The sequence below is a fragment of the Stegostoma tigrinum genome, chromosome 8 (genome assembly GCF_030684315.1).
Source record: "Stegostoma tigrinum isolate sSteTig4 chromosome 8, sSteTig4.hap1, whole genome shotgun sequence".
NCBI lineage: Eukaryota > Metazoa > Chordata > Chondrichthyes > Orectolobiformes > Stegostomatidae > Stegostoma > Stegostoma tigrinum.
In genome coordinates, this window is record NC_081361.1 from 99,991,890 (window position 1) to 100,016,613 (window position 24,724).

General features: G+C 46.2%; 1 protein-coding gene across 2 annotated transcripts in view; it reads right to left on the reverse strand.

The window, feature by feature from the left end:
• Positions 1 to 24,724, reverse strand: part of ddah1 (dimethylarginine dimethylaminohydrolase 1) — a 147,403-nt gene that overhangs the window by 14,631 nt on the left and 108,048 nt on the right. For both annotated transcript variants that reach the window (XM_059648172.1, XM_059648171.1), the window contains exons 2-4: positions 9,389 to 9,488; positions 5,209 to 5,282; positions 89 to 208 (exon numbers count right to left, since the gene is read on the reverse strand). In XM_059648172.1, coding sequence (XP_059504155.1) covers positions 89 to 208; positions 5,209 to 5,282; positions 9,389 to 9,488 — 294 coding nt within the window. The remainder of the gene's footprint in view (positions 1 to 88; positions 209 to 5,208; positions 5,283 to 9,388; positions 9,489 to 24,724) is intronic.

The following is a 24,724-nucleotide window of genomic DNA, read 5'->3' on the forward strand; positions in this document are numbered from 1 at the left end:
GAATGAGGATGTGCAGCAGCAATTACCAAGGAATTGAACAGTATGGCTTAAGGGGGTAGGTGGCCCCCTCCTGTTATGACCTACATACCTTCAGAGCATTCTGAGCATGTGGGCTGGAGCCAATGGCAATCAGACCAGGACCTGCCATAGTGCAGTAAGTCTTCAGGTGCAGAGTACCTGTCACTTCAACTGTGGAAACTGCATAGTCCTGTAATGAACAAACAAAAGCTTATTCCTTTGACTGCTGAATCACACCAACGCCTCCAACTTACAACTAATTGCACATAAGCAGCGGTATATCCATTAGCTGCTTTAAGATTGTTCTATATTGATTTGACGTTTTGCCTGCAGTGCTCTGACTGTTATTTTTCTGTGGAGTGGGTCACTTCATCTTTCCAATGATAAGTCAATTGTTTCAATATGAGTCTCCCAGGAGGGTTGGAGGAGGCTATTTACTGCAGGGTAAATAGGTAATATCATAGCTACACACACACACACACTCACTCACACACACACATACACACACACACACACACTCACACACACACACACACTCACTCACTCACACACACACACACACTCTCACACACACAGTCACTCATACACACACACACTCACACACACACACACACTCACTCACTCACACACACACACACTCTCACACACAGTCACTCATACACACACACACTCACACACATACACACACACACACTCAGTCTCACACACATACACACACACTCACACACACACACACTCTCACACACATACACACACTCACTCACACACACACACTCTCACACATACACACACACACACACACACACACACTCTCACACACACACTCTCACACATACACACACACACACACACTCACACACACACACATCTCACACACACTCACACACATACACACACTCACACACACACACATCTCACACACACACTCACACACATATACACACACACACACACACACATCTCACACACACACACCAATGCAACATGTAATTAAGCCAATAAATCCACCCACATCCACGCAAGCTGACGGATCATACTTTAAAAGCAGTTTAAAAGTAGGAAGTAAATAATAAAATGTGAGGCTGGATGAACACAGCAGGCCAAGCAGCATCTCAGGAGCACAAAAGCTGACGTTTCGGGCCTAGACCCTTCATCAGAGAGGGGGATGGGGGGAGGGAACTGGAATAAATAGGGAGAGAGGGGGAGGCGGACCGAAGATGGAGAGTAAAGAAGATAGGTGGAGAGGGTGTAGGTGGGGAGGTCGGGAGGGGATAGGTCAGTCCAGGGAAGACGGACAGGTCAAGGAGGTGGGATGAGGTTAGTAGGTAGCTGGGGGTGCGGCTTGGGGTGGGAGGAAGGGATGGGTGAGAGGAAGAACCGGTTAGGGAGGCAGAGACAGGTTGGACTGGTTTTGGGATGCAGTGGGTGGGGGGGAAGAGCTGGGCTGGTTGTGTGGTGCAGTGGGGGGAGGGGATGAACTGGGCTGGTTTAGGGATGCAGTAGGGGAAGGGGAGATTTTGAAACTGGTGAAGTCCACATTGATACCATATGGCTGCAGGGTTCCCAGGCGGAATATGAGTTGCTGTTCCTGCAACCTTCGGGTGGCATCATTGTGGCAGTGCAGGAGGCCCATGATGGACATGTCATCAAGAGAATGGGAGGGGGAGTGGAAATGGTTCGCGACTGGGAGGTGCAGTTGTTTGTTGCGAACTGAGCGGAGGTGTTCTGCAAAGCGGTCCCCAAGCCTCCGCTTGGTTTCCCCAATGTAGAGAAAGCCGCACCGGGTACAGTGGATGCAGTATACCACATTGGCAGATGTGCAGGTGAACCTCTGTTTAATGTGGAATGTCATCTTGGGGCCTGGGATGGGGGTGAGGGAGGAGGTGTGGGGACAAGTGTAGCATTTCCTGCGGTTGCAGGGGAAGGTGCCGGGTGTGGTGGGGTTGGAGGGCAGTGTGGAGCGAACAAGGGAGTCACGGAGAGAGTGGTCTCTCCGGAAAGCAGACAGGGGTGGGGATGGAAAAATGTCTTGGGTGGTGGGGTCGGATTGTAAATGGCGGAAGTGTCGGAGGATAATGCGTTGTATCCGGAGGTTGGTAGGGTGGTGTGTGAGAACGAGGGGGATCCTCTTGGGGCGGTTGTGGCGGGGGCGGGGTGTGAGGGATGTGTCGCGGGAAATGCGGGAGACGCGGTCAAGGGCGTTCTCAATCACCGTGGGGGGGAAGTTGCGGTCCTTAAAGAACTTGGACATCTGGGATGTGCGGGAGTGGAATGTCTTATCGTGGGAGCAGATGCGGTGGAGGCGGAGGAATTGGGAATAGGGGATGGAATTTTTGCAGGAGGGTGGGTGGGAGGAGGTGTATTCTAGGTAGCTGTGGGAGTCGGTGGGCTTGAAATGGACATCAGTTACAAGCTGGTTGCCCGAGATGGAGACTGAGAGGTCCAGGAAGGTGAGGGATGTGCTGGAGATGGCCCAGGTGAACTGAAGGTTGGGGTGGAAGGTGTTGGTGAAGTGGATGAACTGTTCGAGCTCCTCTGGGGAGCAAGAGGCGGCGCCGATACAGTCATCAATGTACCGGAGGAAGAGGTGGGGTTTGCGCCCCAAGAGGATCCCCCTCGTTCTCACACACCACCCTACCAACCTCCGGATACAACGCATTATCCTCCGACACTTCCGCCATTTACAATCCGACCCCACCACCCAAGACATTTTTCCATCCCCACCCCTGTCTGCTTTCCGGAGAGACCACTCTCTCCGTGACTCCCTTGTTCGCTCCACACTGCCCTCCAACCCCACCACACCCGGCACCTTCCCCTGCAACCGCAGGAAATGCTACACTTGTCCCCACACCTCCTCCCTCACCCCTATCCCAGGCCCCAAGATGACATTCCACATTAAGCAGAGGTTCACCTGCACATCTGCCAATGTGGTATACTGCATCCACTGTACCCGGTGCGGCTTTCTCTACATTGGGGAAACCAAGCGGAGGCTTGGGGACCGCTTTGCAGAACACCTCCGCTCAGTTCGCAACAAACAACTGCACCTCCCAGTCGCGAACCATTTCCACTCCCCCTCCCATTCTCTTGATGACATGTCCATCATGGGCCTCCTGCACTGCCACAATGATGCCACCCGAAGGTTGCAGGAACAGCAACTCATATTCCGCCTGGGAACCCTGCAGCCATATGGTATCAATGTGGACTTCACCAGTTTCAAAATCTCCCCTTCCCCTACTGCATCCCTAAACCAGCCCAGTTCATCCCCTCCCCCCACTGCACCACACAACCAGCCCAGCTCTTCCCCCCCACCCACTGCATCCCAAAACCAGTCCAACCTGTCTCTGCCTCCCTAACCGGTTCTTCCTCTCACCCATCCCTTCCTCCCACCCCAAGCCGCACCCCCAGCTACCTACTAACCTCATCCCACCTCCTTGACCTGTCCGTCTTCCCTGGACTGACCTATCCCCTCCCGACCTCCCCACCTACACCCTCTCCACCTATCTTCTTTACTCTCCATCTTCGGTCCGCCTCCCCCTCTCTCCCTATTTATTCCAGTTCCCTCCCCCCATCCCCCTCTCTGATGAAGGGTCTAGGCCCGAAACGTCAGCTTTTGTGCTCCTGAGATGCTGCTTGGCCTGCTGTGTTCATCCAGCCTCACATTTTATTATCTTGGAATCTCCAGCATCTGCAGTTCCCATTATCTCTAAAAGTAGGAAGTACCCATTAAAACTGAGAAGAGGAAACATATTTCTGTCAGAGGATTGGGAGTCTTTGGAATTCCCTTTCCAAAAGGCAGTGGATGCATGTGCTTTAAAGACTTTTAATACAGAGGTGGGCAGATTCTTGATGGGCAAACAGGTGAAAGATTATCCAAGAGTAGGCAGAAATGGAGCAGTAACGGTAGAATCAGATTAGCCATGCTCTTAATAAATGACAGTACAAGCTTGAAAGGCTGAATGGCCTATTCTTGTTCCTTGTTTGTATCCACCTACAGACCAACAAGAATGGCTGAAGAGTGACTCTCAGTGGGAACATAGGGTGAACTTTGCTGTGGAATAATTCCACAAGGACCTCACGAGCAAAGCCACCTGAGTATGAAGGCTGTCAGCACCAACGGATAAGTCAGCACTGAGGAATGGCTCAGACTCACCGCCAAGGATTAGCACTGACAAACAGGGAGCTTTGGTCGAGTAGACAAGGAGGAACAAGTTCAACGTACGGAACAAATCACTGTTTAGGTAACTGGCAAAAGAATTAGAGAGGAGTTGTTATGATTTGAAATGTGATGTCTGAGAGACCAGTGGAAACAGATTCAATAATAACATTCCAAAGCCTGGATAAATACTTGTAATGGCAATGTTTGAAGAGCTATGTCAGGATGCAGGACTAATTAGTACTAATTAGTACCTTCTTCAAATATCCAGCACTGGTCTGACTGAGCTCTGCCTGTGTTCCTTTATTCATTCACAGGATATAAGATTCTATGATAAAGCTTACACTTTAGTGAATACACATACACCTGAGTGCGAGTCACTCAATAGTGTTGTTCAGAGCCTGAATTCTGAACTTTAGGGACAGGTTGAGTAGGCTGGGCCTACACTCCCTGGTGCGACAGAGGCTGGGGGTGGGGGGGGGCGCGGTGCGGGTGACTTTTCACAGGTTTATAAAGTCATGAGGAACATCGACAGGGTGAGCAGTACAGGTCTTCTTTCCCAGGGTGGGGGAATCCAAAACTAGGGGGGATAGGTTTAGGGTGAAAGAGGAAAGATTTAAAAGGGGTCTAAGGGGCAACTTTTTTCACACAGAGGATGGTGCGTATACAGAATGAGCTGCCAGAGGAAGTGGTGGAGGCTGGTACAGTTACAACATTTAAAAGGCATCTGGATGGGTACATGAATAGCCAGGGTTTAGAGGGATAGGGGCTAAATGGGGTCGAGGTCAGAATGGGATATCTGGTCAGCATGGACGAGTTGGACTGAAGGGTCTGTTTCATGCTGTACATCTCTACGACTCAAAGCAGAACTGCTGTCCCTGACTGGGAACGCAATCCTTGACTTACTCCCCATGATCAGCCATCAGTGTTGTGAACACCTCACCCCACACCCCGCCGAACCCGACACACCCCCTCCCTGCAAGACCCCACTCCTCCACATACATCACAAACTGAAATCGTACAGATCGATCACTCACCTTAAAAACATCTGCCACAATTTGAGCACCTTGCTGATTGGTTCTCTTCGAAAGACCAACAAAAAATTCTTTCCCTGAATAGGAGGAAGGGTAAAGATAGCAGTGTTGGAACTGTATCAACCACAGTGCTCACCTACGAGTAGATTAATGCAATTGTTAAAGGAGGAGTGTGCTGGGATAGCATTAGGTTTAGGGTTAGAATCAGTCGTAGGTCTAGAGCTAGTGTTAGCTTTAGTGTTAAGATGAGAGTTAATTTGGTGTCTGTGTTAAGGTTTGGATTAGTGTTAGGTTGGGGTAAAGGTTAAGGTTAGGGTTAGTATTAGGATAAGGTTAAGGTTACGGTTAGTATTAGGATAAGGTTAAGGTTAGTGTAAGGTTGGGGTTATGGTTAAGGTTAGGGTTAGTATTAGGATAAGGTTCGGAAGGCATACAAGACGATGAGAGGCATAGATGTTTCCCAGGGCGGAAATGATTATTCCGAGAGGGCATAATTTTAAGGTGATTGGAGGAAGTTATAAGGGAGATGTCAGAGGTGGGTTCTTCAGACGGAGAGTGGGAGCGTGTGGAATGCGCTGCCAGCAGTGGAAGTGGAGTTAGATACTTTCAAGAGACTCTTGGATAGGCACATGGAGGATAGTAAAATGTAGGGTCTGCAGGGTAAATTGATCTTAGTAAGATAATAGGTTGGCACAACATTGTGGGCTGAAGGGCCTGTACTGTGCTGTACAGTTCTACATTCTATGTTACTGACAGAGTTAAGGCTAGTTTTGGGAGAGTGGGACAATCTCAAGGAGCAGAGGGAATGAGGGACAGAGAGAGAATGCTAGGAGGGGAATCCTGTGAAAGTATGGACCTTTGACACTGATCAGCTCCCCCGACTCCCAGAATCCTACCAATACCCTAACAGATCATGACCTGAAAGGGCAAAACAAGGTGAGCCGATCAGTGCAGAAGGACTGGTGGGTGAAGACAGACTGGATTGGTTGGGCTGATATTCACTGGAGTTTAGAAGAATGAGGGGGTACAGTTTGAGGAAACACAGTAGGCCATTTCGGGCTGAGATGAGGAGGAATGTCTTCACCCGGAGAGTGGTAAGCCTGTAGAATTCCACAGAAAGGAGTTGAGGCTAAAACACTGAAGGAGTTAGGTATAGATTTAAGACTAAAAGGATCAAAGGTTATGGGGGAGAAATTGGGAACAGGGAATTGAGTTGGATGGTCAGCCATTATCATATTGAATGGTAGAACAGCTTCAAAGGGCCGAATGGCCTAATCTTTCTCCTGTTTACTATGTTTCTATACCATCATGAACAACAATGCAGTAATTGATTGCAATAATGAGACTCACAAAGATAACTAGACAGAGCAAACTGCAAACCATCACAGTCTGTAAAGATGAAGGTGACAGATTACCTAAATATGTGTGAAAGCAATGTTCTAGGGCTTTATCACAGTAATTATCAAAAGCGTCCCCATCATTATTCACAAGGCAATTTGTGCAGTTCATCCTAGTGACACAGAGCAATAATGTCTCAAGACATTTTACACTTCATGTACTTTTCATGCACAGATGAATAGCTACTTTTCTTTAAATAAAAGGTGTTTCCCCTTGTGGTCTCTACTTGTTTAGCTAATTGCCTTAAATGTATGACTTCTGGTTATAGGATCCTCATGCACTACTATCAGTTTCTCTTAGACCCAAACAATGTCTTGCAAAGATGATCATTTTTGGAACAGCTCTGTTCCACAACATCTTTTTTTATTCGAGAGCTGCAGCAGATTTTCTCAGGGTGTTAGGTCAGTGATTTCCCAAATCCTGGGAAAAGTGTAGTGTGGGATCACAGACTGCCAGCGCATGGGTAAGCAGGGAGGAGAAATGTTCTCAAAAACATCCAAATTCCAAACATCAAAACAAGTTGTCAAAGTCTATAAATATTATTAAGATTTAGAGAGACATCAACTTCTGCAGGCCGGTAAGAAGCTGGACATTTTGAATTACACAGTTACAGAGTTGTACAGCATGAAAACAGACCCTTTGGTCCACCTCAGCCACGCCAACCAGGTATCCTACATATATTTGGTCCCATTTGCCAGCATTTGGCCCATATCCCTCTAAGCTCTTCCTATTCATGTACCCATCCAGATGCCTGTTAAATGTTGTAATTGTACCAGCCTCCACCACTTCCTCTGGCAGCTCATTCTATACATGCACCACCCTCAGCATGAAAAAGTTGCCCCTCAGGTCCGCTTTAAATCTTTCCCCTCTCACGTTAAACCTATGTCCTCTAAATTTGAACTCCCCCACCCGGGGGAAAAGACCTTTGCTGTTCACCCTATCCATGCCCCTCATGATTTTATAAACCTCTATAAGGTCATCCCTCAGCCTCCATCACTCCAGGGAACACAGCCCCAGCCTATTCAGCATCTCCCTGTAGCTCAAACCCTCCAACCCTGGCAACATCCTTGTAAATCCTTTCTGAACCCTTTCATGTTTCACAAGACCCTTCCTATAGCAGGGGAACCAGAACTGAACACAGTATTCCAAAAGTGGCCTAACCAATGTCCTGTACAGCCGCAACATGACCTTCCAGCTCCTGTTCTCAATGCACTGACCAATAATAGTAAGCATACCAAACGCCATCCTCACAATCCTGTTTACCTGGGACTCCACTTTAAACGAGCTTTTTATTATTTTTTTTAATTCACTCATACAATGTGGGCATCACAGGCTGGGTCACATTCTGGACTTAATATTGAGTCCAACACCTTCAGGCTGTGAACTCACTCCCATTTTTGTTCTGTCTATTAGCTTTACTTGTTGCATTCTCTGTCAGCATGTGCTGTCTCCTCTCCCCTCACTCCAGTTGGAATGACTGTTCTTTCCTGTTTGGCAGTTAGACACACCGTTACAAAGAACAAAGAACAGTACAGCACAGGGACAGGCCCTCCGGCCCTCCAAGCCTGTGCAGACACATAGAACATAGAACATTACAGCACAGTACAGGCCCTTCGGCCCTCGATGTTGTGCCGACCTGTCATACCGATCTCAAGCCCATCTAACCTACACTATTCCACGTACGTCCATATGCTTATCCAATGACGACTTAAATGTACCTAAAGTTGGCGAATCTACTACCGTTGCAGGCAAAGCGTTCCATTCCCTTACTACTCTCTGAGTAAAGAAACTACCTCTGACATCTGTCCTATATCTTTCACCCCTCAATTTAAAGCTATGCCCCCTCGTGCTCACCGTCACCATCCTAGGAAAAAGGCTCTCCCTATCCACCCTATCTAACCCTCTGATTATTTCATATGTTTCACACACTTTGCCCTTCCATACTAAAACTGCCTTCACTTACAGGATCCATATCCCTCTATTCCCTTCCTGTTCATGTATTCGTCCAGGTGCTCCCTGAATGCTGCTATTGTATCTGCTTCCACCTGCTCCTCTGACAGCGCGTTCCAGGCACTCACCACCGTTTGTGTGAGAAACTTGCCGTGCACATCTCTTTTAAACTTCCCCTCCCACACCTTGAACCTGTGTCCCCTAGTAATTGACCCCTCCATCCTGGGAAAAGCCTCATATTTTTCACTCTATCTCTATCATTCATAATCTTATAAATTTCTATTAAGTTGCCCCTCAATCTCCTTAGTTCCAGTGAAAATAAACCCAGCCTATCCAACTTTTCTTCATTGATAAGAAACTCCCATACCTGGCAACATCCTGGTCAATCTTTTCTATACCCTCTCGAAAGCATCCACATCCTTCTGGCAGTGTGGTGACCAGGACTGTACGTAATATTCTATATGTCGCCCAACTAAAGTTCTATAAAGCTGCCGCATAACTTGTCTATCCTTATACTTAATGTCCCTTCCAATGAAAGCAAGCATGTCATATAGGATTAGTAGGAACTGCAGGTGCTGGAGAATTTGAGATAACAAGGTGTGAAGCTCGAGGGACACAGCAGGCCAGGCAGCATCACAGGAGCAGGAGAGCTGATGTTTCAGATCCAGAAGAAGGGTTCAGACCCGAAACGTCAGTTTTCCTGCCCCTCTGATGCTGCTTGGCCTGCTGTGTTCATCCAGCTCTACAGCTTGTTATGACAGACACAGCATTTAGAAATGAACAAACATTGAGAGGACTCATTGAATGGACTGACTGCTGTATCCAAAACACATACCTGTAAACAGGACATCCCCACCATCAAGAGTTGCTGTCTCATCTTTTATTTCTACGATATTAAAATTCAGTTCCTTCAGAATTTTCTTCGTAGCTTCCACCTGTTAAGGAAAAGAAATGTTCAGTTTCAATTGACAGAAAAGAACAAAGTTGTTTTGACTCAACAGTCCTTGCTGGTCATCCTTATCCACATGAGCTTTGCACAACCCCTCTTCTTAGAATCTTATGGACATACTTTGATGATATAAAGATGTATTTCAGATCACAGAATTCCTACAGTGCAGTACAGGCCATTTGGCCCAACAAGTCCACACCAACCCTCTGAAGAACATGCCGCCCTGACTCATTCCCCTACCCCCGCATATTGCATGGTGAACCCACCTAAACTGCACATCCCTGAACACTACAGGTAATTTCCCATGTCTAATCCACCTAATCTGCACATCTTTGGACTGTGGGAGGAAACCGGAGCACCTGGAGTAAACCCACGCAGACTCAGGGGGAATGTGCAAACTCCACACAGACAGTTGCCTGAGGCTGGAATCAAACCCAGGTCTCTCGAGCTGTGAGGCAGCAGTGCTAGCCACTGAGCCACCGTGCTGCGCTATGTACTTATCCAGCTTTCCCTGAAGTAGACTATTCATCTCAACCGCATACAAACAGATTGCCAGTTGGTGAACTGATTGTAAGTACATGTTGGATTGAAAAACAAAGACAAACTGTGCAAGGATACATCACCTCACATAACCATAACACAATTTCAGTAAGTGTTTCCGAAATGTGCTGGAGTGAAACCCCAATTAATGCCCTCTATAACTCTATCATAGAATCCCTACAGTATGGAAGCAGGCTCTTCAGCCCATCAAGTCCACACTGACCAGCAGCCCACCCATATCCACACACAATCCCTATATCCCTGCAATCCCTGTGGCTAATCCAGCTAGCCTACAGTTCCCTGGACACTATGGGCCATTTAGCGTGGCTAATCCACCTAATCTGCACAGCTTTGGACTGTGTGAGGAAGCCCATGCAGACATGGGGAGAATGTGCAAACTCCACACCGACAGTTAGCTGAGGGTAGGATCGAACCCAGGTCCCTGGCACTGTGAGGCAGCAGTGCTAACCACTGAGCCACCGTACGTAATTAAAGTCAACTGTTATACCTTAATCAAGTTATTCCATAGGATGGAGAATTCCATGTTCTCATCTCTCTCTGGCTAAGGAAGATGCTCGTGAATACCCTGTTGAGTTTGTTGGTGAAAACTTTATATCCATAATCTTTTTAAGCAATGAAAAGTGAGGGAGATGGAGGGGTAACTGCAGGACATGGTGACAGTGTGATGGTTCAAGCAGCTGAATGGCCTGTCTGTGCATAATGCTTCCAAGTGGAATTCAATTACAATTCATTCCAATGAAAAAATAGTGGAAGCAGAAACAGAATAAGAATGTAACGATTTGGGAGATGTGTCAGGGATGAATTTTGCAGAGAGGAATGAAGTTATTTTAACTCACTCACCAGAAAATCCTTAGCATCATCATGGCCATAAGCACACCTATGTTGGCTCCTGATATAACAGACACAATGCCTCAATGAAGGGGAGGGTTTATGGCCTAGTGAAATTGTTACTGGGCTAGTTTTCTAGAGAACTAAAATACGAGGGACTCAGGTTCATGTCCCACCACAGGAGAATTTTTTTAAGAAACAATTCTAATCATCACCATGAAATCATTGTCAATTGTTGGAAAAAAAACCTTCTGGTTCACTAGAGATAATGGGAACTGCAGATGCTGGAGAATTCCAAGATAATAAAATGTGAGGCTGGATGAACACAGCAGGCCAAGTAGCATCTCAGGAGCACAAAAGCTGACGTTTCGGGCCTAGACCCTTCATCAGAGAGGATGTGTGGATATGGATTCTACATTCAGGCCCTGACAGGGCTACAGGCCAAGAGCTGGAAAATGGGATGAGTGGAAAACTCATTCTCATTTAGCAGTGGACCTAATAGAGCCAAACAACTCCTTGTAAGATAACAGTGAATAAGCACTCTCAGTCATAGGGTTAAAGGTAACAGCTGGAGATCGGAGAGGCCTGACAACAGTGCCCCTATCTAGATTCGGGATCGAAAAATGAACTGAGTGATTAAAAATATGACACCATAAGAAACAGGGAGAGGAGCTACCTACTAACCTCATCCCACCTCCTTGACCTGTCCGTCTTCCCTGGACTGACCTATCCCCTCCCTACCTCCCCACCTATACTCTCTCCACCTATCTTCTTTACTCTTCATCTTCGGTCCGCCTCCCCCTCTCTCCCTATTTGTTCCAGCTCCCTCTCCCCATCCCCCTCTCTGATGAAGGGTCTAGGCCCGAAACGTCAGCTTTTGTGCTCCTGAGATGCTGCTTGGCCTGCTGTGTTCATCCAGCCTCACATTTTATTATCAGGGGAGTAGGCAGTTCCTTGAGCCTGCTCCACCGTTCAATAGGACCATGGCTGATCCAACATTCCTCACGTCCACTCTCCTGCCCTTTCCCCATAACTCTTGGTTCCCCGACTGATCAAGAATCTATCTACCTCAACCTTAAATATACACAAGGATTCTGCCCCCACAGCTCTCTACGTCTAGGAGTTCCAAAGACTCACAACCCTCTGGAAGAAGCAATTCCTCTTCATCTCAGTCTTAAATTGGTGCCCTTTTATTCAGACACTGTGCCCTTCTGGCCCCAGACTCTCCCATGAGGGGAAATATCCTCTCAGCATTACCCTGCCAAGCCCCCTATATCTTTCACTGAGATCACCGCTTGTTCTTCAAACCTCCAGTAAGTAGAGTCCCAACCTGATTAACCTTTGCTCATAAGACAATCCCTAGGGATCATCCTAGTGAGAGATAATGGGAACTGCAGATGCTGGAGAATCCGAGATAACAAAGTGTGGAGCTAGATGAACACAGCAGGCCAAGCAGCATCTTAGGAACTCCACACTTTGTTATCTCGATCATACTAGTGAGCCTTCTCCAAAGTGCCTCCAATGAAATAATGTCTCTTCTTAAAAAAGGGACCGAAATTGCTCACAGTGCACCAGATGTAGTCTCACCAGCACCTTGCACAGTTACAGTAAGCCTTCCCTACTCTTATACTCCAACCCCTTTGAAACAAGGGCCAACATTCTAATGGCCTTCCTGATTACCTGCTGTCCCTGTGAGCTAGCTTTCTGTGTTTCATGCATAAGTATGTGCCCTGTATGTACAGTGAATGTACACACTTTTCACCGTACTTTTTCATTGAATACACATGACAATAAATGATTCAATTCAATCACAAAGAGAGCTCCATAAGTCCATTTGTGTTGTAATTTTCTGTAGTTTTCTCCACTTAATTAATGAGGAAGATATCTTTTTCTAATGAGGTATCATTGAAGCAGAAGGGATTCCCCAATGATACACTCAGCACAAAATAAACTTTGCATTGCTTTTTCTCCTCCAGTGCTTTCATTGGGCCTTTGGCACCAGGCCAGTAAGATAAGGTGGATAATTGTGAAACGTAAGCATATCCTGCTTTCCCTGCCCTGTACACACAATCTCCACCCCCAATTAGCCTGACCTCAGTCTTACAGAGTCCTACAGCAGGGATACCAAACTGGTCCATGCCGACCAAACTGTCCATCCACGCCAAGCCCAATTCCCTGCACTTGGCCCATATCCTACTAAATGTTTTCTATCCATGTATTTGTCCATGTGCCTTTTAAATGTTGTTAATGTACCCACCTCAACCACTTCCGCTGGCAGCTCATTCCATGTGTGTACCATCCTCTGTGTAAAAATGTTTCCCCTCAGGTTCCCATGTATTCGTTCCCCTCTTACCTTAAACTGATGCCCTCTCGTCCTTGATTCCCCAACCCTGGGAAAAAGACTGAGTGCATTCACCCTATCCCTGCCTCTCATGATCTTATACACTTCTGTAAGAGACCCCGTCAGTCTCCTACGCTCTAAAGAAAAAGTCCTGGCTTGTCCAACCTCTCCCTATAACTCAGTCCCTTGAGTCCTGGCAACATCCCTGTAAATTTCTTCTGCACTTTTTCCAGTTTAATAACATCCTTCCTATAGCACGGTGACCAAAACTGAACACAATACTGCAAGTGATAATGGGAACTGCAGATGCTGGAGAATTTATTCATCCAGCTCCACACTTTGTTACAATACTCCAAGTGCAGCCTCACCAATGTCCTGTACAGCTGCAACATAACTTCCCAACTTATGTACTCAGTGCCCTGGCTGATGGAGGCCAGTGAGCCAAAAGCCTTTTTCGCTGCCCTGTCTACCTGTGACTCCACTTTCAGAGAACTATGCACCTGAACTCCAAGGTCCCTCTGCTTCACTACACTCCTTAAGGCCCTACTGTTCGCCATGAAACTCCTACCTTGATTTGACTTTTTAAAATGCAACACCTCACACTTATCTATATTAAACTCCATTTGCCATTTCTCGACCCACCTCCTCAGCTGATCAAGATCCTGCTGTAACTGTTCTTCTCTCTCAGTGGGCTCTCTCCTTTATCCTATTGTTTACTCCCTATCCCAACCCTCTCTCTATTTTCTGCGTATAAACCGATGTTTTCCAAGCTACCATCAGTTCTGAGGAAAGGTCACCGGACCTGAAACATTAACTCTGATTTTTTTCTTCACAGACGCTGCCAGACCTGCTGAGCTTTTCCAGCAACTTCTGTTTCTGTTTCTGATTACAGCATCCACAGTTCTTTTGGTTATTTTAGTACTAACCAAACCCTGTCTTTTAAAATCTTTTTTATCCCTCAGAATCTTCTCAAGTAACTTACCTCCTACAGACGTTAAGCTTACTCGTCTATAATACTTTGGAGCCCTTCCTGAATAAGGGCACAACATTCACTACCCTTCAGTCTTTTGGGTCCTCACCCGTGGCTAATGATAATGGAAATATATCAGCCAGGTTCCCTGCAATTACCTTCTCTCGCCTCTTTCAGGGCTTTTGTTTATATTTGATCAGGACCAGGAGATTTATCCACCTTCATACATTCTAATACTTTCAACACCACATCTGTTGTGTTATGGACCGTCCCGAAGATATCGCCTTCCTCAAGTTCCTAAGTCTTCATGTCTTTCTCCACGGTAAACACAGAGGAGAAATATTCTTTGAGGCCCTCACTCATCTCCTCCAGTTCCACACACACACATGTCCATTTTGATCCTTGAGGGAGTCCTGTTCTCTCTTCAAGCTCCCCACAGGGCAATTCAATTCCTCCCGTCATTCCCCTTTACCCTGCACCTAGAATCATAGAGTCCTGCAGCACAGAGACAGGTCTTTTGGCCCAAACTGGTCCATGCCATCAAAATGTCCATCCACGCCATTTCTGATTACTGTATCTCCTTCCTGCCTTGCACTTGCCTCCCTGTGCTATGGACTGTCCCGAAGATATTGCCACTAACTTGCCCAAATTCCCAAGTCTTCATGTCTTTCTCCACAGTAAACACAGAGGAGAAATATTCATTGAGGACCTTGCCCATCTCCTGCGGTTCCACACATATACGTCCATTTTGACCCTTGAGTGAGGTAATACTCTCTCTTTTTGTCTGTTACATTAAGTATACTAACATATGGGTGGATGAAATGACACATGCCATGCTGACTCCTTGCTCAGCAGACAGCTCCCTTTATTCTTTACAATTTGAAAGTGCAATGTTGCCAGGCTTTTCACCAAGTGAAACCGAACGTCCTGCACACATTAATCTGTCTTGCTTTCTGGTGATATCTTCACACAGCCTTGAATTGCATGGCATCTCTGAGAGAGCACAGAGGAGAATAAGGCTCACCCACGTGGCCAGGATTGTTCCCTTAGCAGCAAACAAAATTGAAAGAAGATGCCATCACACAAATGTACTGATTATGAGTGCAATAGGCCACTCAGGCCCTCCAACCTGCTTCCCTGCTCAAGAAGATCATAACTCATCTGATTACTCCACATACATCTCTGCCAATCCCTGGAACCTCTCATCAACTTGCACAAAAAATAGCCCCCTCTGCCTTAGAGATATTCAAACATTCCGCTTCCACCACCTTTTCAGGAAGAGAGTTCCAAAGATTCAAGGTCCTTGGTGAGAAAATAAAATCTCCCCATTGCTGTTTTAATTCGGTGATCTCTTATTTTTAAATAGTGACCCTTAGTACTAGATTCTAGTGTCAGAGGCTGACTGGTGGCCTTATAGAAGTTTATAAATTCATGAGGGGCATGGATTGGGTGAAAAGCCAAGGTATTTTCCCCAGGGTGGGGGAGTCCAAAAGTAGAGGTTTAAGGTGAGAGGGGAAAGATTTAAAAGGGACCAAATGGGCAACTTTTTCACACCGAGGGTGGTGCATGTATGGAATGAGCTGCCAGAGGAGGTGGTGGGGGCTAGTACAATTACAGCACTTAAAAGGCACCTGGATGGGTACATGAGCAGGAAGAGTTTAGAGGGGTATGGGCCAAATGCTGGCAAATGGGACCAGCTTAATGTAGGATATCTGGTTGGCGTGGCTGAGTTGGACCAAAGGGTCTGTTTCCATGCTGTACAACTCTATGACTCTATGTATCCTGTCAGGACCCCTCAGAGTTTTATAGGCTTCTATCAATTTGCCTGTTACAGTGTCTGGCTGGGGCTGTACAAGATGATCCAGGTTTAGGCAAGACAGACAAAGAAACATAGCTCCCATTCACTGATTGTACAGGAACCAGACTGAGGACAGAGAGATGAAAGGGGAAAGTCTGGAAGAATATTTGTTTATTCAGTGAGCGGTGTCACCTGGAGATTGCTGCCAATTTTGTGGGGTAGGTGGGGCTGCGGAAATGGATACAATGATTGAGTTTGAAAGGGAATTCGCTGGGCGCTTGGGAGAATTAAACATGCAAGGCTGCAGGGAGAAAGAGACTGGTCGGATGACTGTGCAGAGAGCTGGCATTCATTCAATAGACCAAATGGCCTCCTTCACGTCCCATGAATGAATGAAAACAATTATATTATTATACAACACCAAGGGAGAGCCACAACAGCGTTAGAACCTCTCGTTTATCACAAGCTTGCAACTGTAAGCACATTTTTAAACAATTTTGTTTATTGTTAAAATGCAAGACAGAAAGAAATGTTGTTTTCCAGAGATTGTCTTTGGAAACATGGGGGTAATGGTTGACAGGTTACGAACCGATCTCCCAGTTTGTTTGGAGGTCTGACTGAATATCTTCAGATTCTTTCTTCAGGTAAAGGGCAGATGATGGATAAATGCCAAAACTCTGTGAGTCACTGACAAGCTGTGAGGAACAAATGTTTCTCGAACCTGGTCAGCCATGCCTGACTGTGTCACAGCAAAGTGATTGATTTACACGAGCTACAAGGTGCAGCTTTATAGAAAGCACAAAAGGTATGTGCACAAAAAGGCCAGCACAGACTCAATGGGCTGGATCGCTTCCAGCTGCAGATCCACCGCCTCATCAGGTCGAATGTAGAGGTGCTGGTGTTGGACTAGGGTGGACGAGGTCAGAAATCTGAAAGCAGCACTCCAAAAGCTTGTGATTTCAAAATAAACCCGATGGACTATGACCTGATCTCATGTGACTTCTGATTGTATCAGCCAAGGCATTCCAAATTGTGGTTCAAAAATACTTTTCCTTGTATTGCCCAAATTTTCTGCGAGCTGTCCTAAATCCTCTGCTGGCTGAAATTTTGGTTATCAGTATCAATTTCTCCTTCTACTCTTATTAAAATCCTTCACCGTTTTAAACATCTCTTGGTCAAATCTCCTTTTGACCTTTGTGTACCAAGGAGAACAACTTCCCCAGGCTCCCCACGTAGCTGAATCCCTCAACAGTGGATCTGTTCCAATAAACCCTTTCTGTACGGTCTCTCTAAAGCCTTTATAATATTCTTACATGGTGTTGTGCACTCCAATGTGTGATGGTACCATTGAATCAGTGCTTAGGAATGTATTAGGAGAACATTGAAACATGGGAGAATACTAAGACCATTGCAAATCCCCTGGCCATCTCCCAAACTGATATGGACGAGTTGGACTGAAGGGTCTGTTTCTGTGTTGTATGACCCTATGATTTCAAATCCGATGCCTGCACATCAAACAGTTTCACAGCTACTTATTTGATTCTCCCACAGCCTTGTTGATGCACTGAACTCTAGGAGGCAGGAGAAATCACTTCTTTTTAAGCAGTTCAACAATGTGCACCGTGCCCCTCAGTCACTAGCAGCAGCGAGACCTGTACATATAAAGCGTGAACAGGAGCAGGGGTGGACCATGCAGTCCCTTGAGCCTTCTCTGGCATTGAATGGGGTCATGGCTGATCTGTTTGTGATTCGAATCCCACATTCCCATCCACCTCCGGTAATCCTCACGTCTTTGCCTAACCAGGATCACTCTGCCTCCACCTTTAAAGTACTTACACGGCTCGCTGCTGCAGAAAGGCAGCCAACGTCGTCACAGACTCATTGCACCCCGATCATGATCTCCTACAGCCTCTTCCATCAGGCGGAAGATACAGGAACCTCAACCACGTCCTGAAGCAAACCAGGCACTACCAGTCTATCTCCTCTCCACCTACCTTCTCCTCTATCCATCTTCTATCTGCCTACTCCCTCTCTCCCTATTTATTTCAGATCCCCCTTCTCCTCCCCTGTTTCTGAAGAAGGGTCTAGGCCTGAAACGTCAGCTTTCCTGCTCCTCTGATGCTGCTTGGCCTGCTGTGTTCATCCAGCTCCTTACCTTGTTATCTCAGGCTCAGGGACAGCTTCTTTCCAGCTGTTATCAGGCTGATAAACGGACTCCAGCCTCAAATAGCATAACCTGATCACCCACAAGCCTCTAAGTCTGATTGTGGATGGTCAGCCATGATCATAATGAATGGCGGTGCTGGCTCGAAGGGCCAAATGTCCTACTCCTGCATCTATTGTCTATTGCTTAAGTCTTTTTGATCTGTACGTACTTTGCTTGCTGTGGTCTGTCTGTACCACTCGTAAACAAAGCTTTTCACTCTATTTTGGTACAGGCAACAATAAAATCAATCAAATAAAAATCAAATCAAAAATTTTCAATGACACACCTACCCACCTCCTGATGCTCAGAGCTCTCACAACTTGTCAGATCCCGTCATCTCTGTTCTGAATGGGTGATCCTTCATTTTAAAACACTGCCCCCTAGCTGTGGACTGACCCACAAGAGGAAATCTCCTTCCCACTTTCACCTTGCCGATCTGATACACTTCCATCAGGTCACCTCTCACTCTCCTAAACTCCAGGGGAAACAAGTCCGGTCTGTCCAACCATTCCCCATGACCCAAATCACTCACTTCACACGCCCAAGTTAGTAAACTTCCTGTAAACTGTGCCCGATGTACTTAAATCCTTCCTTAAAGGTACAAACTGCGCCCTACCTCTTAGAATGTGTGGAAGCAGGTTATTTGGCCCATTGAGTCCACATCGACCCTCCAAAGAGCATCCCACCCAGACTCACCCCTATCCCTCCACACTCTGGGCAGGTTAGCATGGCCAATCCACCTTAACCTGCGCATCTTTGGGCTGTGGGAGGAAACCGGAGCACCCAGAGGAAACCCACACAGACACGGGGAGAAGGTATACACTCCGTACACACTTGCCTGAGGGTGGGTTCAAACCCGTGTCCCTGTGCTGTGAGGCAGCAGTGCTGGGCAAGATGTGGTCTCACTAATGCCCTGTCTAACTGAAGCATAACATCCTCACTTCTGTGTTCAATTCCTCTTATAATAAAGGATAATGTCCCATTAGTCTTCTTAATTATTTACTATATTTGACCTTTCGGGACTCATTCACTAGAACACCTAGATTCCTCTGCACCTCAGAGTCCTACAATCATCTGTGTTCAAGTAATTCTTTGTTTTTTGATCCTCTTGTCAACATGAATAACCGTGAGAGCTTCTTTACACTGACTATAGCGGTTTAGGGGAATATATGCCCATATCCCCAGAGTGAATACAGGCTCAAAGAGAAACTCATTGAGAGAATGAAGAGCTCGAATAAAGGTTTGCGGGTGACCAAGTAAGTAAATAAATATAGAATACCTCTGATCTTAAAGCGATTCACTTCAGAACATCGAACAGTACAGGCCCTTCGGCCCACGATGTTGTGCCAATCTATTATCCTACTAAGATCAATCTACCCTGCATACCCTCCATGTGCCTATCCAACAGTCACTTAAAAGTCTCTAAAGTATCTGACTCCACTACCACTGCCAGCAGTGCATTCCATGCACCCACCACTCTCTGTGTGAAGAACCTACCTCTGACATCTCCCCTATACCTTTCTCCAACCACCTTAAAATTATACCCCTCGTAATAATCATTTCCACCCTGGGAAAAAGTCTCTGACTATCCACTCTATCGATGCCTCTCATCATCTTATAAACCTCTATCATGTCATCTCTCAACTGTTTTCACTCCAATGAGAGAAGTCCTAGCTCCCTCAACCTTTCCCCATGAGACCTGCCCTCCAGTCCAGGCAGCATGGCTCTAAGCTCGAAAATGAAATTGTCTAAAATAAAAAGAGAGTGTTAGATCCCCTTTAGTAAGGAAGCCACAATCCTCAACGACCCAAGTTGATAATCGCCAATAACTAGAAAGTTGATAAGTGTCACCTGCACAGCATGGCATAAGCAGAGAACATTCGAAGGAACTGTGCACAGCCTCTGAAGAGATTTTCTGCAGTGCAGCACAACCTGTACATTTCCAATAATCTCAGGAAATCCAAGAATCAAAGAAACTCAGGTCAGGCTCTTATGATGCAGTGGTAATGTCCTTACCTCTGAGGTAGGGGACTTGGGCCCTATTAGCTCCAGAGGTCTACCCATGCATGCCTGAACAGATTGCTAGAAAATATTGAAAATATTCTTGTGTAGATTTCCAGCAAGAGGAGTTCAAGCCCAGGCTTACAGGATGTGGTTGTGTGGGAAAAATTGTGTCTTTCTAAATACGGGATGAGCAATTGGATGGTAGCATCTGGGTCCTTCCTGTTTTGTCTGAGCATGCACTTTGGCCGGGAATGCAGTCCATTCAAAATCATTCTAACAGTGCAATGTCTCAGAATATTGCTGGTGACATGGAGGCTCCTTATTCATTCATTGTATTTTTGACTCATGAGTAGAATCTGAGCTTCACCGCTGGGCCAGCATTTCTTGCCCATTCTTACTTGTTCCCTTGAGAAGATGGTGCTGAGCTGCCTTCTTGAATGGCTGCAGGCCGCCTGCTGTGGGTTGACCCGTAAAGCTCTTAGGGAGGGAAGTCCAGGATTCTGACCCAGCGCCAGTGAAGGAACGGCGATATATTTCCAAGTCAGGATGTGAACGGCTTGGAGGGGAACTTGCAGCTGGTGGGTTCCCATGTATCTGCTCCCCTTGTCCTTCTGGATTATCAGGTTTGGAAAGTGCTGTTAACGAAGGCTCGGCTAATAAAAACCAAAAGAACTGCAGATGCTGCAAATTGGGAACAAAAACAGAAATTCCTCGAAAAGCTCAGCAGGCCCTGGCCGCATCTGTGGAGAAAAAAATCAGAGTTAACGTTTCAGGACGGGTGACCCTTCTTCAGGAAGGAGGAAGTTCTGAGAAAGGGTCACTGGACCCGAAAGATTAACTCTGATTTTTTTCTCCACAGATGCTGCCAGACCTGCTGAGTTTTTTTCCAGCAACTGCTGTTTTTGAGCTTTGATGAATGTCTGCATTTTTTCTTGTTGATTGTACATACTGAGTGTCGGCGATACAGGGAATGGATACGAGTGGATGCGGCGCTAAAGAAACAGCTGCTGTGTCCTGGATGGAGTCATACTTTATGAGCGCTGTTGGGGCTGCACTGATCTAGGTCAAGTGAGAAGTATTCCATCGCACTCCTGATTTGTGCCTCGTAAATGGTGGACAGGCTTTGAGGAGTCAGGAGGGGAGTTACTTGATGCAGTATTCCTAGCCTCCGACTTGCTGTTGTAGTCATTGTCTATACAGCCAGTTTCGTTCCGTTCAGAAGTTCCATCACTGTCTTAAATCAAAATTTGTTTGGAATTGTGAAAGAAATGAAATATTCTTGGAAGTTCTTCTTCACATCACCATAAGAATAAGGAGTTTGCAGAGATCACTGAACCCTTGAATCTGCTCCACCATGTTTTTTATTCATGGAATGAGGGCATTCCTGGCTTGGCAGCATTTATTGCCCATCCATAATTACCCAGAGGGCAGTTCAGAGTCAACCACATTGTTGTGGGTCTGGAGTCACGTGTAGGCCAGACCCCAGGTAAGGATGACAGTTTCCTTCCCTAAGGGACATTCGTGAACAGGTGGGTTTTTTTGACAATCAACAATGGTCTCACCGTCATCATGAGATTCTTAATTCCAGCCATTTTATTGAATTCAAATTCCACCATCTGCTGCGTCAGGATTCGAACCTGGGTCCCCAGAATGTCACGCTGGGCCCAGCAATAATACCACTAGGCCATTGCCTCCCCCAGTGGAAATGAAATCAGAGCCAAACTGATTGTGGCCCCAACTTCCAAAACTGTTCTTTTCCTTATTCTCTTCAGACATATACTTACTGCTCAAACAGTAACAAGATCTGTTTGTGGGAGCTTGCTGTGTGAAACTGACCACTCCGTGACCCACATTCCTGCACTCCAAAGTGCACTTCCTCTGCTGTCAAACCCATTGTGTAGGAAAGGCAGTAACAGTATCCTTACTGTAAAGGATGAAAAGTCATGGAGCTGGAATACTGGGCTGGATTTTGAGTATTTGGTTCCATCTCAACACCATTCACTCCATGCCCATTAGCAATGAGAAGCTGTGGGTATCAAGTGGACAAGGAGCGGTACTGCGAACAGGTTGTAAGTCACTGCTAATAACACGAAAACCCCTTCCCTGACCATTATCGCTGCTCCTCAGACACGCTCAATGTGTGTTCATCAACTCCCTCTGCTGATACCCACAGCCTGGTGGGCAGGCATAGCTTCTGTTTTTTAAGTCCCTGTATCCAATTACAGCCACTTTGCACACAGTGTAATGTCCATATCTCTGAATCAGGAGGCCTGGGTTCAAGTGGCACCTGCTCTAAAGGTGTACAGTCCCATCTTTGAATAGGCTGATCAACTGCAACTAATTTAAGTTCAGAGAGGGCAATACGTTCCAAGTGTATGCTTCTGGGAACACGGGAAACTCCACCGAGCACGGTAGAAGCTTCTGGAGAACATTTTCCTTTTGTGACATAGGAATAGACAGACCCTTATTAACAGCAACAACTTGGATTTAGACAGCACCAATAACCCAGTAAAACACCCAAAGCTTCACAGGGCTATAGTCAGATAAAACTGAGAGTGTGACTTGTGGCCAGTTATGAGGGTGAGTGTCAGATTTTTAAGTACTATTTAAATAATGAAATTGGGACGAAAAGGTTTACATCAATCTTTGAGCGGGTTTGATTTTACCACCATTCGGACCCTCAGGCAGCACTTTCTAAACCTGTGATCACTTCCATCTACTAGAACAAGGGGAGAAGATACATGGGGACGCTAACTCCCTGCTAGTTCATCTCCAAGCCACTCAGCATCCTGACTTGGAAATATATCCTCATTCCTTCACTGTTGTTGGGTCGAAGTCCTGGAATTACGCCCCCCCCCCCCCAGCCTAAGGGGTACTGTGGATCAACCCACAGCCCATGGACTGCAGTGGTTCAAGAAGGCAGCCCACCCCCACTTTCTCAAGAGGCAATTAGGATTGGCCAATAATTGATGGACCAGGCAGAAATGCACATATCTCATGAATGAATTAAAGAAAACTCCTTTTGATACTTCTCAGAGTAAACCAAGTGTAGAAGGAGGCCATTCAGCCCACTGAGTTGGTGCTCTCCACAACAGCAATTCAAAGACTCCAACTTCTATGCCTTTTGTCCAAAGCCCTATATACCCCTTCTCTTCAGAGAATTCTCCAATTTATCTTCGAAGAAATGAATCTGCTTCCACTGCAAGGTATCAAGGTGACTGAGGGTGGGGTGGGGGTGTGGGAGGAGGTTTGTGTGGGGCACCCGCCTGTCAGAACCCCTCAGTGACACACCCTGAGCTGTCAAACTCTCTTCTCAAAGAGTCAAGACTCCCTCAGCTCAGGGCCAGAGTTCTCATGGTTGTCTGCAATTGTTTTTCCATGATGATCACCTTATTGGTGGGGGTGAGGGGGCATTTACCTTTTATATGTGTGAGTGCCTGTCATCCCTTACGCATGCCTTTAAGTGGATTGTAAAAAAAAGGATACATTACTGATGGCTGTTAAGTGCTTTTTTTGCTGTTTAAAGATTGATTCCCTGAGCACTGTGAAGATTATCTCACTGACTGGTCATCATTTCAGTGTTTAAAAGCAGTGGCACAGATCCAGAGAGACTGATTTTGCAGAAATCAATTATTTTCCTTTCCTAGAGAGGAAAAGCAGTCACGTGTGCTTGTTCATCATGAAATCAGCTTCTGGAGGTGCACTGTTTCCTTTCATGGGATGTGAATGTTATATTTTTGTGCCCATCCCTCGCTGCCCTGACAGCGAGCAGCTTGCTATTTCCATGGGTTGCTAAGAGACAACCACATGACTGCGGGTCTGGGGACAAACCCAAATACAGGTTTTTTAGGGACTTTTGAATTCCAAGGCAGAGAAGTTCAATTTCATTTGCAAGGTTGGATAAATGAACAATTCCAATATAGAGCAGCTATCCAAATGATGTTTCATGTTGAGGTTGTTCAGCACATTGATGAGGCCTCTTCTGGAGTACTGTGTGCAGTTCTGGTCACCCTGTCACGGGAAGGATACTATTAAGCTGGAGAGAGTTCAGAAATGATTGACCAGGATTTTGCTGGGAATGGAGGGTTTGAGTTTCAAAAATAGGCGATCAGACTGGGAGTTTTTTCACTACAACATAGGAGGTTGAGGGGTGACCTTATAAGGGGTATAGACAAAGTGTATTAAAAGGGTCCTTTCCCTCGGGTGAGGTAGTTCAAAACTAGGGGGCAGATTTTTAAGGTGAGAGGAGACATGAGGAGCAATATTTTTTACACATAGTGGTGGTTCACGTGTGGAATGAACTTCCAGAGGAAGTACCGGATACAGGTACAGTTATAACATTTAGAAGACATTCGGGTAAGTTCATACATAGGAAAAGATTCGAGAGATATGGGCCAAGCACAGGCAGGTGGGAGTAGTTTAATTTGGGAACATGATCAGTGAGAGCTGGCTGGACCAAAGACTCTATTTCAGTGTATAACTTTATAGTAATAGCAGACAATGTGTTTCTGGCT